We start from the raw sequence: 16,650 nt of genomic DNA on the forward strand, positions 1-16,650 counted from the left end.
CAGACTGTAAGATTTTAATTATTTTATTTTTTCAGTGCCAATACTTGTTTCAATGCCAGTGCAACTGTTTTCAATGCAAATGTTTCAATGCCAATGTTTCCTTTTTCAGTTCTGCTTTTGTTTTCAATGACAATTTTAATTTGTGATGCCAAATTTTAAAGTCACCATTCTGGCTCCACATAATACGATATATCTATCACAATATATTAATAATAATATATCACAATATTATTTATTATTAATTATTCAGATGCCTAGAATGAATTTAAAGAACACTTAAAGTTCACCCTGAAATGAAAATAAAACCATCTTGTGTTCATCCTGCTGTTGGCCCCTTTATCTTTTTCAGACCTCAAAAGGAGATATTGTGAAAATGGCTTTATGTTCATTTCAAGGTGAACTATCCCTTAACTAACATAATGCATTAACTAACATAAATGAGATATTTAATTATTTTGCATGTTAATCTGTTTAACATTTGTCTAAACATTGGTTTACTTTATACATTTTTGTCTATTAAACCTGTTATAGTGTAACAACACTTTTTTTGCATCTTATTGCAATATTGTGACAATACCATATGTTGTGATAAACGCTTCTGCACTTCGACTCGGCGCAGTAAAAAGTCTCGGCCGAAACATCTTCCCTCACATCTCCCTATTGACAGAAATGAGAGAGTGAGGGGGAGGTGTGAGGAAAGGTGTTTCGGCCGGGACTTTTTACTGCGCCGAGCCGAAGTACTCTCAGAAGTGCTAATCCGCCATACATTATAGTTCTCCTTTTTAATCCGATTAGAAACGCGCCACGTTTTATTTTGTCACCATACTTGGTCGTTCAACTATTGGTGTAACAGTATTTAAATAGGGGAAAAGATGGAGGTGTTTGGTACTTCTAACTTGATCTGTGTTTGGTTCCATAGTGAATAAACTGGGCTTAGTGGGCTAAGCTAAATGCTATCAGATCGTCACCGCGCGTCAGAGAGATTAAGTGCACGCACTCAGACCAGAGAGGGATGGATCAACTCGTTTTAGTTAAGGGAATAACATAGTTTAATATGAAAAAGCAGTGAAGTAACCCTTTAATATTTCTTTATGAATTTTAGCAAGCAATTGTTAGGAGGAAAATCATGGTCTCTAACCTGAATATTGATTAACGCGCGCGCTTGTCAACTTGATAAATAATCCTCACCTGGTTGCGGACGCCGCCGTGTTCAATGAGACAACACGCGAGGGGAGGGGGAACAAAAGCAATGAGGCGGGAGGCGCGCGAGCACAGCACAGAGAAGGCAAACAAGCAAAGTGGCGGAATCAGAATTCAATTTAAACAATATATCTATATATACGATATGTCAAAATCCATATCGAGTTTAAAAAATATCTCGAGATATTTTAAATATCGAGATATTGCCCACCCCTAGTCTATGGCCTTTGACACTGTTAATCATAGTATTTTACTAAACAAATTAAATCAATTTAAAATGTCAACAGACACTTTGCAGTGGTTCAGGTCTTACTTGAGCGGGAGACAGCAATGTGTTAGGGTCAATGGGTAAAGTCACCTTTGCATGCCAACAGCATGGGAGTTCCACAAGGCTCTGTACGAGGCCCATTACTGTTTACAATGTACATAAATTACCTACCAACTCGCTGTCCAGGAGTTAGATGTCAGATGTATGCCGATGACACTCATCCATGTATCCACTGCAACCACTAGCCAGGCAGCTGAGCGTTAGGCATTAGAGAATATTTATAAATGGCTCAAATTGTCTCATTTGACTCTTAATGTGCAGAAAACATTTTCTATGCACTTTGCCATATGAGATAGGCCTGCAAGGGATGAATTTGATGTACGGATCAAGAATGAAGTAATCAAATCAATGAATGAAGTCAAGTACCTTGGCATCATTTTGGACAAGAACTTAAAATTTGACAGTCAGGTTAGGTAAATCTGCGAGAAGGTTAAACCTAAATTGTTTTTGCATTATTAGAAGGGATTTGTCTTGTAAAACTGCAAAATTATACATGCATGCAATGATATTTTCACATTTATCATATTGCTTTACATCATGGTCACAAGCATCCAAAACTAAATGAAATCCTATTAGTTAATTATACAAACAGGCAATAAAAGTTATGGACCAGAAGCCAATGCGATGGCATCACTGTAAGGTTAAAGAAAAGCATAATCTTCTCAGCTTTGACATGAATATATACATTTGATATATGTATGAATTATTATTACTATTATTTATTTTTATTTATTTTCCTTCTCTTTCTTCTCCTTTATTACTATTTTGGCATTATCATTATTATTGTTTTCTACTCTATTTAAAAAAGCTTCCCATGGATAGGTGTTGAAAATTAGCTGTGACAGTGGCAGTTTTTTACCGCCGCGGTGGTCTAGGGCTGTGCCGGTGAACGTGACCACCGCGCCACCGCAGTGGCTAAGTTTTTTTGTATGTGAATGCTGTTTTACATGTGACACGACTAAAGCACAACGCTTTATTTACAAAAATAATAAAAGGCACGCAATTAAATGATCCCTTGCAGCAATGGAAACATAACATTCATGCCTAAAGAGAGAGGTAGACTTTGTGAGGTGAACCAAATCACGCCTCACAGGGGATTGAGACGTACATGAAGATTTGGGGAAATAAATAAGAGATTCCATGTCCAGTAGAATAAAATGGAGTGAGCCTATTTTTATTGTAAATTGGTTGACCAGATTGCAAAACGCAAAGCTTAAATTTAACTCGCCTCACCAAGTCCTCACAAAGTTTCCATGGCTGCAAGGTAACATTTAATTGCAAGACTATTATTTTTGTAAATAAAGTGTTGTGCTTCACTCGTGTCCTAATATTCATGTAAAACAGCATTCGCATACAAAGAATATTGCTTGGCTGACCTTCGCTGGTGCGGTTCATGTTCAACGTCACAGGCCGAACCACCGCAGTGGTAAAATCGGCCACCGTCACAGCCCTGTTTTCACCTTCACAAACTGTCACACTGAATTTTGGTTCTCGCTGCAGAATAACAGGTCTTTGGTGGCGTTCAGCGTACGAGTGCTGGAGGACATGAATGAAGTCACTTCACATATGCTGGAAGTCGTGAACGCTCACATGTCACTGAGCAAACCACAGAGCATGGTGAGATTAACACGTCCTCCCCACCACACACTTCTGCTTTTCACATGCACACACACTGTAGCTGATGGCTGTTCGACCTTTATCAGGGCTCTACGCTAACTTTTTTCTTGAGGAGCACTTGTGCTCCTAATTAAAAAAAATTAGGAGCACAGTCAAAAATGTAGGAGCACATTCTAATCCATCAAACACATTCCAATTATAACTTTCCCATTACAGGACGATATTTGTCCTTTAATGTCCAGGGTCATTTTTACCATTATAAGAGCAATGTTTTCTAATCTTATTAAATGTATGCATCATCTGTCAATTTCTTAAATCAAACATAAATCTGACATAATATTATCATTATCTTCTGAGAGTACAGCCCAATTACACACACACACACACACACACACACACACACACACACACACACACACACACACACACACACACACACACACACACACACACACACACACACAAAAAGCAGAACTGGACTTCATACAATCAAACACCTATGCATTTAATGCATTAATGCATGGGTTAATGTTGTATGAATGTTTTACATATAAGTTTTTGAATTTAGAAATATGTACAAATTAAACTTTAAAAGTTTAATATTTTAAATAAAAAGTCCATGCAAAGTATAAATATGAAAATAAAATCGCCAGTAGGTGGCGGCAAGTCATTCAGTCAATAGTTCAAAACACCGATTCATTTGAATCGAATCGCTTGGAGATGCGAATCAGTTCTGGTGTGGCTTTGATTTTCACAAATAGACAGTGTTGTGGCTAAAACGTTGTTACTCAATATCAACTTGTCTATTAGATTTTTGTACGAGATCAGTATCACACATGCAATCATGCCAATACTCTGAGCAATAGCAAGCCGTAACTTTTGGCGCTCTGGCGCTTCATAAACAGAACCGCATGCGCCTCGCGGAAGAACATTGCTGCCGGATCTACTTCTCTCTGTTTGTGGTGAGTCACGCAGATATTGTGCTAATCCGCAGCGGGAATAATTTATTTTGTGTGTACAGTGATTCAGAATAAGTCAAAAACCCGGTTTGGAAAAAATCTTCATGATATACTTGCTCATTATATACATTTAGTATTTTTTTTTAAACAGCATGAGTGATAAAGATTAACTCAAAGGCTTTTTAAATGTACATTATTGTTTGATGGCATTTATGCCCCAAGCATCCGCTAATTTCTGAGCTTGTTTATGATAATCCAAATGTGGTATTTCCAGTTCATTTTGATTTGGCTGTAAATAAACAGCGCGAGGCGTCTGGTAAAGTGCGCATGGCTGCGTCGTCACACGTTTCACTTTGTAAACAATCGTTGTTTGAAGTGTAGTCCGTCGCACATGTTTTTGCACTTCTGCTGACTGAAGGCATGAAAAGCAGTTGATTGAAGTAGGAAACGTAGCCTGTCAGTTTCTCAGTGTTGATTCACTCAGTGTTGTAGTTTTTATTCCGATTGTATTACACATCCATTCATGAGAATAGATCGTGTCACTCGCACCAGTGCGCCTAAATATTTTTTCACAGTCGCACGCAGTAATTTTTAGGTGTAAATGCGCCCAAAATGGGCGTTATGTAGAGCCCTGTTTATGCGTGCTTATTTGTGCATGATCGTATTCACATTAGATTTTTTAAGCAACTCAATTCGTTTGCAAATGAGATGAACCACAGATTCAGGTTGCCTAGCAAATTCGTAAAGCAAAGAACGATGATAGTTGGTATATGGTACAGGCCAAAAGTTTGGACACATTACTATTTGTAATGTTTTTGAAATAAGTTTCTTCTGCTCATCAAGCCTGCATTTATTTGATCAAAAATACAGAATTTTTTTTTTTATATTGTGATATATTATTACAATTTGAAATATTTGGTTTTCAATTTACTCTACTTTAAACGATCTTTTATTTCTGTGATGCAAAGCTGAATTTTCAGGATGGTTCCTCCAGTCTTCAGTGATCATGGAAGTGTTGGAAACAGTTCTGCTGATATATTTGATGAATAAAAGGTTCAAAAGAACTGCATTTATTCAAAATAAAAACATATTTTCAAATAATATAAATATCCTTTACTCTCAATTTTTATCAATTTAACACATCCTTGCTGAATAAAATTATTGATTTATTTCAATAAAAGAAAGAAAAAAAAAATTACTGACCAGTAGTGTATATTGTTGTTACAAAAGATTTCTATTTTTAAAACATAAATTTTTTTGTTTTTGTTTTTTTCCATCAAAGTATTATAAAAAAAATAGAGATGGGACTCGATTATACAAATTCATGTAATTAATTAGAGGCTTTGTAATTAATTAATTGAAATTAATCGCATTTTAATTGCATATAAATATTTGACCTGAGAACAATGAGAAGTAATTTTTCACATGTATTTTTAGTATACCATTGAATAATGACTGAATACATAAGCTTAATCAACAAAATATTGTTTATTTATTTCAGTCCAGCAGACCAGTGCAATGTTTGCCATTAAGTTTAGCAAAAGCATATTTGTGATATTTGAGGCTCGATGTGCTGCGGTGATACGCGAATCCCTTGTTGTATAGCTTGCACACAACCCTGCTCTTGATGACGCTTCCATCCTTTCGTTTTTTAAAACAAAATTTCCCATCCACGGGGCCAAGCAAAGCGGTCTCATCAGCTTCTTCGCTCATGTTCACTATGGTTTGTTGTTGTCGTGACTCATGAGCGCTAGTTAGTGTTCCAGTATAATCGGTCCGTCGAAACTCATCCATCGAAAAGCGTTCCGCGGTGCAAAAATAAGTGTGGTTAAAATTATTTATTTTTTTGCGTAATGAATCTTAATTAACGCGTTAAAGTCCCGGCCCTAAAAAAAAAAAAGTAGCACAGGTTATGAAAATATTAAGCAGCAGAAATGTTTCCAACTTTGAAAATAAATCATCCTATGAGAATGATTTCTGAAGGATCATGATCACTGAAGACTGGAGGAATGATCCTGAAAATCCAGCTTTGCATCACAGAAATAAATGATCATTTAAAGTAGAATAAATTGAAGACCAAATATTTTAAATTGTAATATATCACAATATTAAAAAAATTCTGTATTTTTGATCAAATAAATGCAGGCTTGATGAGCAGAAGAAACTTCTTTCAAAAAACATTACAAATAGTAATGTGTCCAAACTTTTGGCCTGTTTTGTGTATATATTTATGTGCCACGAGCATGCCACGAGCATGACTGCTATTGGAGGCTCGTTACCAACACAAACCCCAAAGAAAAAACATGTTTTAAGGATAAATAACAAGCGGCTCAATATTTTGACGATTATTTGAAATCAATCGAGAGAAGCAGATATCGTTATCGCGATTAAAATACGATTAATCGTGCAGGCCTATGGAATACAGATACATTTATTTAATTGCATTTGTGTTTTTTCATTTATTAATCATATTAGTTGGCTTAATTTGTTTAGCAAACATATTTCCATGCTTAATTATGCCTGTTAAAATGTATTGTACGAGCTTCTGTTACTGTTCTGTTCACTGTTTGTCTTTGCTCTGTTGTATTTCATCTACGCACATTTAGAGCAGCTCCAGTGCAGCGGCACAGTAATCAAATGACATATTCCTGTAATAATGTTAGGATGTCAGTTCATGTTTTTAATAGGGTACATGTGTGATTTAGATTTAATCCCACTGATGTGTGTGTCCTGATGATTGATGAGCAATCAAGCACATTGAGTAGAAGTGCACACACCCTGCAAGGCTGTAAACTGCAAACGCAAACATTTTTTTGATAATGTGCGAGTTAAAATTTCTCACGGATGCATTGGTGCGAGAGCCTTGCTCTGTCTCTCTCTCTCTCCTTTCTGTAAAGTGATATGTTCCTCGGTTTACTTTTGTTGCTATTGACATCCTACTGAATGCACTTTTTCAGCGATGTCTTTAAGAAAGAGATATGCCAGTGCTTGCTCAAACCACTTTAGCGTTCTTCACTAATCAGCTCGCGCACAGTGACTATACAGGCATAATATTGAATTATTGAATTAATGCATAATATTCTATTATTTAATTGCATTTACTTCATAGACTTCTCTTTGGTCTGTGATATCTCCATATCTCTGTTGTCTGTGTTTCTTTGTTTGAACACAAACACTACTGTACACACACCCGGTATTAAATGAGCCCCGGTGCTAAATTATGAAAGACCACTGTAACGGTAATCTCAGACACTGTCGGTTCTGCTGTCAGTACTGGAGAAATTAAGAAAAGGCACTTAGGCTAGTATTTATTTCTGAGGGTTTTTCATGTGTCTAAAATGGTCTTCGGTGGTGTCTGACAGACATGTTCATCCACCCACACATTTGATTTTGGATTCCTAGCATTATAAAGAAAAGATATGAGGTAACATTTATAAACTTGCAATGTTTCGTCAAGCGCATGTTACTTAATGTTAGTAGACCTTCCTGAAATTAAAGCACTGTTTATTTAACTGTTTATCTTTTTTTTAATAGTGTATTTATTTGCCCATTTGTTTCGTTGTTGTATCTTATCTTGTGCATATAAAATACACATAATGCCTGCACACTGGTCCATTTACAAATAGATGTTTTATATTTGTTTTGTTCAAACATTGATGTTTCTTTTGCTATAGATATTTTACTTTTCAGATTATAAAGCAATATTATTTATGTTCTTAGGTTCTTTTTATTTAAAAAATAAAATAATAACTGATAAGAATACCGTTATAGTACCGGATCGATAAGTAGTATCGGTAAGAGTAGTAATCCCGTTAACCTTAACGATACCCATACCTAGTTATAAGCCGTAGATATCAGACTAACAGCGCTGACGTGGAAAGCAGGAGAAACCATTGTCAGTCCACAAATCACCAACATTCACAGTGGATTTAATGTAGTAACCCTCCCTTTTTACATTATTAATCTCAGGGTTCGTGTGACCCTTTGAGAGTGAAATTCAAGCAGTTTTCAAGGGCTGTCCAGTGTTTTGCACTTTTTATAGTACTTTTAAAGCTCTAAATATAATCCCATTTTAATGTGATGTTTTGTCAAACTAAAAGTTTAAAGGTGTAGGCCAGTTTGTGGCAAACAAGCACTTTTATTTAAAAAAAAAAAAAGACATGATATTACCACTATAAGCAGTAGGTGATGACATAGAAGCCCTTATTGACTTATTAGCCATTTCCACTCCTTAATATAAAAACCAAATACCGAAGTCTAAAAAAAAAACAACTTTACATTGTGACTAGGGCTGCACGATTAATCGAAATCGAACCGCAATCGCGATTTGGCTTGTGTGCGATTATGAAAGCTCAAAGGCTGCGATTTTAATTAAATAAATAAATGTCCAGTGTTAGCGAAGAGCGGTTCTGTAATAAACGCTGCTCCGTCTTAAAGTACCTTATAACGTGCGTTTGAAAAAGCAACACGAGTCAAACATCTTCACAAACTAGTGAAGCGTTCATAAACCTGTTCAACAAAAGACGTTTAATAACATGTTTTACCTCGTTTATATCGTCAGTCGAGTGTGTGTGAGCTGATGTGGCTTCTCATCAGTGTAAGGCAGACGATGCGTTCTTTTATAGTATTCTATGCCAATCAGCACTGCATTATAATACACTTTATTATTATGAAAATACCCTTGACGGCTTGAAGAACTCAAATACTCCATATTTTGCTGCAGTCGTGTTTATTGTCATCATGCTTAATCAAAGCATCTCTATCTTCTGTTTACACAGCGTTAGCTTCACATCATGGATTTCCTGAAAACTAACGTCAATTACTTCTCTGACGCAAATGTGGCGTTTTCCGCTCGAGGGCGCCCTCTGGCTTTCAGTATGAATTAAAAACGTTTGGCTAATCAATAATAAAAAAAATAATATATATATATATATATATATATATATATATATATATATATATATATATATATATATATATATATATATATATATATATATTACAATAACTCTTTAGGCTTAGACCTTTCTAATGTTTTTTAGTCATAGGCTGTCTGCATATTAATAGGTAACCCAGCAGTTTTTTTTTTTGTAAAATAAGTTTTCTTTAAAATATTACAAAATAATAATAATAATTAGCATTATATTGTTATATTTATTCTGACATACTCTTTTTTATTTGTAATTATGAAAATTTTATTGTAATGGTAATATTTCTTATTTTTACAAATATTTTTAGCAGTAATAATAATCATAATAATTATTATTAGTCACATTAATATAAAAACATAAAATGTTATATACACACACTTTTCATTTGTAAAAAATAATAATAACAATAATCGCATTTTAAATCGCAATCGCAATTTTACCCAGAATAATCGCAATTATATATTTTCCCCAAATCGTGCAGCCCTAATTGTGACTGAATTACACAGAACTAGGGTTGGGCATCGAGAACCGGTTCCAACTTGGAACCGTTTAAAAAATAACGATTCCATTGGAATCGTTTAGAAAATTTATTTTCGGTTCCGATCTTCGGTTCCAAGCGCGCAAGTTTTGGTTTCCATGGCCACCTGATTTCCGGAGCTTGTTCATGGAAGCCCGGTAAGCGGCTCTGAAGTGTGGATTTATTTCACTTTTAAAAGCCTGGGTCGGCACAGTGCAACTAGTGTTGTCAAGAATATCTATACTGAAATATCTGAAACGATACGATAGCCTGCTCAGCCTACAGTATCGATCCCAGCTGCTCTCCTCTCCTCTCCTCTCCTCTCTGACCGACAGCGAGTTGACACGCAGCCCCTATATTCTCATTCAGCCGGTTAACCTCTGAACACGATGGACGCGCGTTCTGCTGGACGTTTCCTTACGACAGCGTGTTAGTGTGTGTGATCGGTCTCAATTTCGCGCGGGATTGCACATAATTCTACGAATCCCCGCAGATTTCAAGCTCACATCTGAAGCGCACACACACATAGCCTACCGTAATAAAGCCGCCCCTGACATACAAGTGCAAATATTCTCTTCTTTTTCCAGCTTATTATTGGTCAAATACACTCAAACTAATTCTCAGTGCACATTTTGAACAGTATGTAAACACAGTCTGAAACAAGCAGTTCTTAAAGGGACAGCAGTCATTTGTTATTCAAAGTCAAACTACAAAAAGACAAACGATCACACTGCTCTTGACTGACCAACTTGTCTAACTTTAATGCTTTTATATGAAACTATTTAATTTTTTGCAAAAACATTATCCAATGTTTTAAATTTATTTAGCCACTTTGCGTTTTTTTTATTCAGTTTCTTACCTGAATGTTAGACCTACCTGAAAAAATAAAGCAGTCTATTTCATTTATATCTTTTATTCTATTGTATTTATTTGTGCTATTTTTTGTAATATGTATCTTTGTTTATTCAATTTACCATTCAAAATCAAGCTTACTTGTGCTGTGTGTAAACTATTGCAACACAATTACCCCGTTGTAAAAAATACATTGAGTTAACAAATATTTGTGAGATAATTTTAATAGTAATTGATCAATGTTTATATATGAGAAAAAGCTTTATCATATAAAGTGATCTCTTCAGAAGAAATGTTTGATTGTCTAGACTTTCAAAAGACAGACAAAAAAACAATTATATAAAAAAAATATCTAATTGACAGTATATGCAGCGTTTTCCCCCGTGGTATTGAAAATAGCATTGAATATCGATGTGACATGTTTTGACTCCACCCCTCAAAGAATCGGAATCGAGAATCGAAAAGAACCGGAATCGAAAGTAAGAATCGGAATCGGAATCGGAATCAGAATCGTTCAAATCAAAACGATGCCCAACCCTACACAGAACACAAGTAAAGAGCGCTCCTGTTATTCTCAATGAAGGTCAGTTCTGTGTGAGACTACAATATCAATAGTACATTTAATAAGAGTAAAATATTGACATTTTCCTGATTTAAAAAAAAAAATGTTGCACTACTGTTGTTCATAAAAGTTTTATCTGCATACCAATTCAAGCTTAGATTAAATTAACTTTTTGATAAATTTTCCTCCAGTGCCACCATCTGTAGATTGGCTGGGGCAGCTGTTCTCAGATGTTAGTCTGGAGCCGTGTATTAGCGGCATCCAATAGCCACATTGGGGCTAGATAGCGGGCTCGTGACTCGTTCACAGTACATCATCTTGATATTAAAGAAAGACGATGCGAATTTGCCTTCTTTGGTTTTATTTACACACATGACATGAAATACGATACAGTCAACAGAAAGTTGGCTCGCCCCTTCCAACCATCACAAACAATATGACAAAGGAAATAATAAAGGAAAAACAGAATTGATCACCTGTGCCCCCGTGACAGTGTTATTTCTAATAACCAATTAGAAATAACAAGAATTAACGCACTTACACCGTGGTTGGTTAAAAGGGATGTCTGTTTAGGGTATAAAAAAAAGGATTCCAGTCTTCAGTGTCATATGATCCTTCAGAAATAATGCTAATATGATGATTTATTTTTACTGTTGGAAACAGTTGTGCTGCATATGTTGGAACCTGTGATATTAAAGGGTTACTTCAGCAGGGCAGTGAAAAAGTGCATTCTGGGAATTGTAGCCTTTCATCCCCATGAGACAAAAACACATTTTCTGTCTTTTCTCAGTCTAGAAGGCACCAAATTCAAAAATAATTTCACATTTCTACTACATTAATGACCCAGTTTAAATACAGATCCATCTTCCCAGCGCTGAAGTTCCCCTTTAAGCAGCACAACAGTTTCCAACATTGATAATAAATCCTCATATCAGAATGATTTCTGAAGGATCATGTGACACTGAAGACTGGAGTAATATTGCTGAGAATTCAGGTTTGATCACAGTAGGGCTGGGCGATATGGCCAAAATTTCATATCCCGATATAGCTCATTTGATATCCCGATAACGATATACATAACGATCTAGCAATTTTTCTGTTAATTCAGTTTATGAATAGACTATACAAAATTGCAATGTTGAAATGCAGTTTGAAATGATATAGAAAACAAATAAAGGTAGTATGGACTACATTTTTATTTTATTTAGAACCTTTTTTTCAAGCAAGACTGTTGGTAAAGTTAACACCTGCCTAGGGATGTTAACCGATGACCGTTTGACCGATGGTTGACCGTATCAACGTTAACCGATCAAAGTTGTCAGTTAAAAAAAAAAAAGTGATCTGTAAATTAGGCTATTATAGACAGTGGACTAAACGCTACTACAATTAGCATCTCATTCCAAAATCTTTTTGTGTGAAGTGAACACATCCCTCGCACTCAATTTTTCATAACTCGCCTGTTTGTACTTAATAACTTTACTTAATAAAGTACTTGTTTGTTTCGTTGCTTCTATTGCTCTACCCTTTTTTGTAAGTCGCTTTGGATAAAAGCATCTGCTAAATGATTAAATGTAAATGTAATAAACCAATAAAAACATTTCCCGCGAGGTCACAGCGTTTGGGTTTGCGCGCTCACAAGGTTTGCAAAAAGTAAACAGGCTAAAACCAAAACCTCAAGGTTAGAGCCAGAGCAGACGACAGTATGAAGCGTGCATATCGCTTAAGATGGGCTTACATTTGGAAATATATTACATCTACATTTCAGTGGTAACACATAAGGTGTTGATCGTCTTTCTTTATTATTGCTAGCACTACCTCGATCTAAAGCGGTGTCTCTTCGGAGCTGTCATTTTCTTAAATGAGCCGCGGCAATGTTTCAAATGAGCTTCTAACGCTAGACAAATGCCTTTATTTTCAACGCGATCAGCTTGTACCCAAACCATTTCGAAACTAAGGAGCCATTGTCCTCAGGCGGCGCGTTTGCGGGACTCATGTTTCGTGCTGTGGGGGATTTAAAAAAAGTGCAGCGCTAGGATAGTGCGTGCGTGTGTGTGTGTGTGTGTGTGTGTGTGTGTGTGTGTGTGTGTGTGTGAGAGAGGGAGAAAGAGAGAGTGTGCGCGGCTCGCGGCTGTTATTTCAAATAGCGCAGCATATTTTAAACTAATCGGTTAACCGGTTTTAACCGGCTAATGAGGCTCGGTGGTCGGTCAAGAAAGTGTTTAGTTTTTGCCATCCCTACACCAGCCATTAAAATATTTCAATATATGGCTATATGGGTGCCGCTCGTAAAGGCCCGTTGCAGCGTCTGTGTCTGAAGTTTGTTTTGAGCGCTTATGCCACCACTCTGGCATAATTACTCTGAGAATTACCCTGGTCTGAACCGCGTCTACTACCGTCTTCCTCCATGTTTGTTTATGTATTGCAGCGTGCATGGTCATGCCGTGGTGTGGGGTGCATCTTGACCTAAAATTCTGCCGTAAACGCCTTATCGTGGCGTAAGTGATAGAGCCTTATATAAAACGATAGACATTTTCTATCGTCCAGACGATATATTTCGTCATATCGCCCAGCCCTAGATCACAGGAGTTAATTACATTTAAAAGTATATTAAAATAGAAAACCATTATTTAAAATTGTAATATTTTATATTAAATTTTTTTCTTCTGTATTTTTGATCAAATAAATGCAAATGATGCACATAAGAGTCTTTCAGAAAATATTACAAATATTAATGTTTCCAAACTTTTGACCGGTACTGTATATCTCTTTATTCCATTGATGTATTTGTTTAGGTTGTGTGTTTTATAATAGATGCTTTTTCTTCACAGGGAGGGGGTGGAGGGACGAGCACAATGTCCGTGTCTCACACTAGCATGGGCAGCATGGGGTCTGCAGGAAGCTATTCTGGTGCTAACATGCTAGTCAACGGTTTGAGTGCCAACCAGAACCAGGTGAGTCAAAATGCTTCATTGTACAAGTTACACACATAGTGTATATGTGTGTGACGATATAAATTTAAAGCAATAATATATATTAAATGGTCATCTAGAGGTCATACATTACATATTATAAATGTAGTATTTTTCTTAAACAATTTTTTTTTTAAAATTAGATCATAAAATAACACAAATATATACAACACTCCAATTCTTTTTCATTGTCTGTGGCTTTTTGACTCATATATGAACATAATATGAACATAAATTTAGAGTTGTGTTTTACTGATGTTGGCTTGTGGTCTTTGTGCAGGTTTTGGGTCTGATCAAGAGTTGTCATGAGCCTCAAGGCATCAGCATGCAAGACCTCAAGCAGAAGCTTAGTAGCATGAGCGTCAGTGTTATCAGGTACAAACTCCTTCTGGGATGTGTCTTTATAAAGACAGAGCTTTTGTAGTGGACCTTGACCCTGCAAAAGATTTGATCTTTATCTTCCTCTTTCTTAGTTTCCGTTTCTCTTTGGTGACACTGAATAAGCTGTGAGAACAGCACGGACGTCATTTCTCTAAAAAGGCTTCCTCTATTGCCTGCAATAGGAAGCTTGGTGTTAATTTTTCCCATGTACTTCATAAGACTTGAGACTCAATAGTTTTACTGATCTGTTCTTATCGCTGCTCCGCTCAATGCCAGCACGCTCCACTCAATAGATAATGGCCCAAGTAAAGCTCCATTCATGATCCGCTATCGCTAATTGAAAAAAACGATAAATAAAATATCTCTACTGTACTATACGTGTTGTAGCCATTAAAGGGGACCTATTATGCAAAATTCACTTTTGAAACCCTGCCTAAATGACCGTTTATGATCTGGCCTGTTTGCACAGACACACACCAGAGTGAGAAGCACAGAGACTGCCGTTTCTGTTTACTCGCTGTATAAGCTAGCTTGAGTATTAAAATATCTGCACCAAAAAAAGTTGTTTCTGAAGGATGGGTCAAATTCAGCAGTTCAAATAGGCCTTTCTAAGGGTGCGTTCACACTTGTCATGTTTGGTTCGATTAAAACGAACCCTGGTGCGGTTGCTCGTTTAGTGCGGTTCATTTGAACACATGTGAACGCTGCCATCCGAACCCTGGTGCGCACCAAACAAGCGGACCGAGACCGCTAAAAAGATGGGTCTCGGTCAGCTTCCAAACGAACTCTGGTGCGGTTCGATTGATATATGAACGCAACACGGACCAAAGACATGTAAACGGACCAAAAACCGGACGTACTGTCACAAGATGCGACGCATAGTCAGCAGATTTGACGACGCGGAAAGATCGTGTATCCAAAATGAGTAACTTTAACGTTAGAGGGCAAACGTGGAGCAACGAGGAAGTGCCTCATCAATATTTGGTCAGACGAGCATGTTTCGAAAAAGCTAGAAAAAACACACAAAAAGCAAACCTGGCTCTTCTCATCAAAGTTCCTGTGTTGCCCATTATTATCCGGTACAGACGACAGAACGGCCGTCTCTGTTCTGCACAACGGAGGAAATCCTGCTGCTGTTTTGAATGTTTTGAACATTTTATGAGCTCTTCATGAGTTCTCAGCGGGTAAAAATAATGCCACATGTAGGCCTACACGCATAAAATGATCGTGTTTAATCCAGCACAGAGCGTTGTTTTGAATGTTTTAAACATTTCATGAGCTCTTCATGAGTTCTCTGGTAAAAAATAATGCCATATGTACACGCATAAAATGCCCGCGCGTGTAATCCGCACACAGCGTTGTTTTGAATGTTCGGTAAGCAGTTGTTGTGACCGTTGTGCCTTTAGTTCGGTAACTTTAGGTTCGCTGTTAAAAATGCCCGTGTGAACGCTAAGCGGACCAGGAATATTATGTTTTGTTTTTGTTTTTTGGTCCGGACCAAACGAACCGAACTACAAGTGTGAACGCACCCTAAATGAGATTTCTAGAATGATGTACAGCCAATTCATAAACTCACATTTATTATGCATTGTATATTCAGGTTTTTTTATTTTCCCACAAGAGCACCTATACAACAATTTATAGAATAAAGGACAACTCCAGGGAATTTTATCTTGATTGTTATACATTTGTGAGTACAGTCTATAGAAGAAAAAAAAACGAACCGGATTGGTGCTTGCAACACGGAGCTGTTATAGTTCATGCCCAGAGCCCCCACTCAGCTAAAACGGCAGCAATGGGGGCATAAACGTAAAGGGTATTAAAGGGTGCCTCTTAACAGACACAAAATGCAATTAAAATGTCTGTCCAACATGAATAGGGCCCTTACATGACAGCGAGATGTGTAAGTGTCAGTTTTATTTCTCAGACAAAATTCTGCATATTTCTTTGTAAATTGTAAATATATATTTTATGTCAAATAGTAGCTCAATTGAAATTTTAAAACAAATCCTCAAACAGGACAGCTGTTTGTAAATCGGCTGTACACTCGTTACTGCGGTGCAACGTGAGACTGAATGACTGCACTCGAACATGTCCACTATGGTGTCGGACAACACTACAAATGGCCGTCCCTTCAAATAATGCCCTATTTCAGGGTATAGGAGGTCGATTTTAGATTCAGCCCCTGTCGTGGAGACTGGGCAGCCCAACATCTCGATTGAGACAGAGCAGTCTCTCAGGTGTGTGTGCCCGCCCGCCGATCTGTTTGTGACTTGTGTAGGTGAGTTTGTGTGCACATGTATGTTTGAGTGTGTTTCAAGTACAATTACAAAG

General features: G+C 36.8%; 1 protein-coding gene across 1 annotated transcript in view; it reads left to right on the forward strand.

The window, feature by feature from the left end:
• rpa2 (replication protein A2) overlaps positions 1 to 16,650 on the forward strand; it is a 50,309-nt gene that overhangs the window by 24,419 nt on the left and 9,240 nt on the right. The window contains exons 6-8 of the mRNA XM_067449328.1: positions 3,029 to 3,145; positions 13,795 to 13,917; positions 14,216 to 14,310. Of these exons, the coding sequence (XP_067305429.1) occupies positions 3,029 to 3,145; positions 13,795 to 13,917; positions 14,216 to 14,310 (335 nt within the window). The remainder of the gene's footprint in view (positions 1 to 3,028; positions 3,146 to 13,794; positions 13,918 to 14,215; positions 14,311 to 16,650) is intronic.

This window comes from Pseudorasbora parva, chromosome 7 (assembly GCF_024679245.1).
Source record: "Pseudorasbora parva isolate DD20220531a chromosome 7, ASM2467924v1, whole genome shotgun sequence".
In the NCBI taxonomy this organism is placed as follows: domain Eukaryota; kingdom Metazoa; phylum Chordata; class Actinopteri; order Cypriniformes; family Gobionidae; genus Pseudorasbora; species Pseudorasbora parva.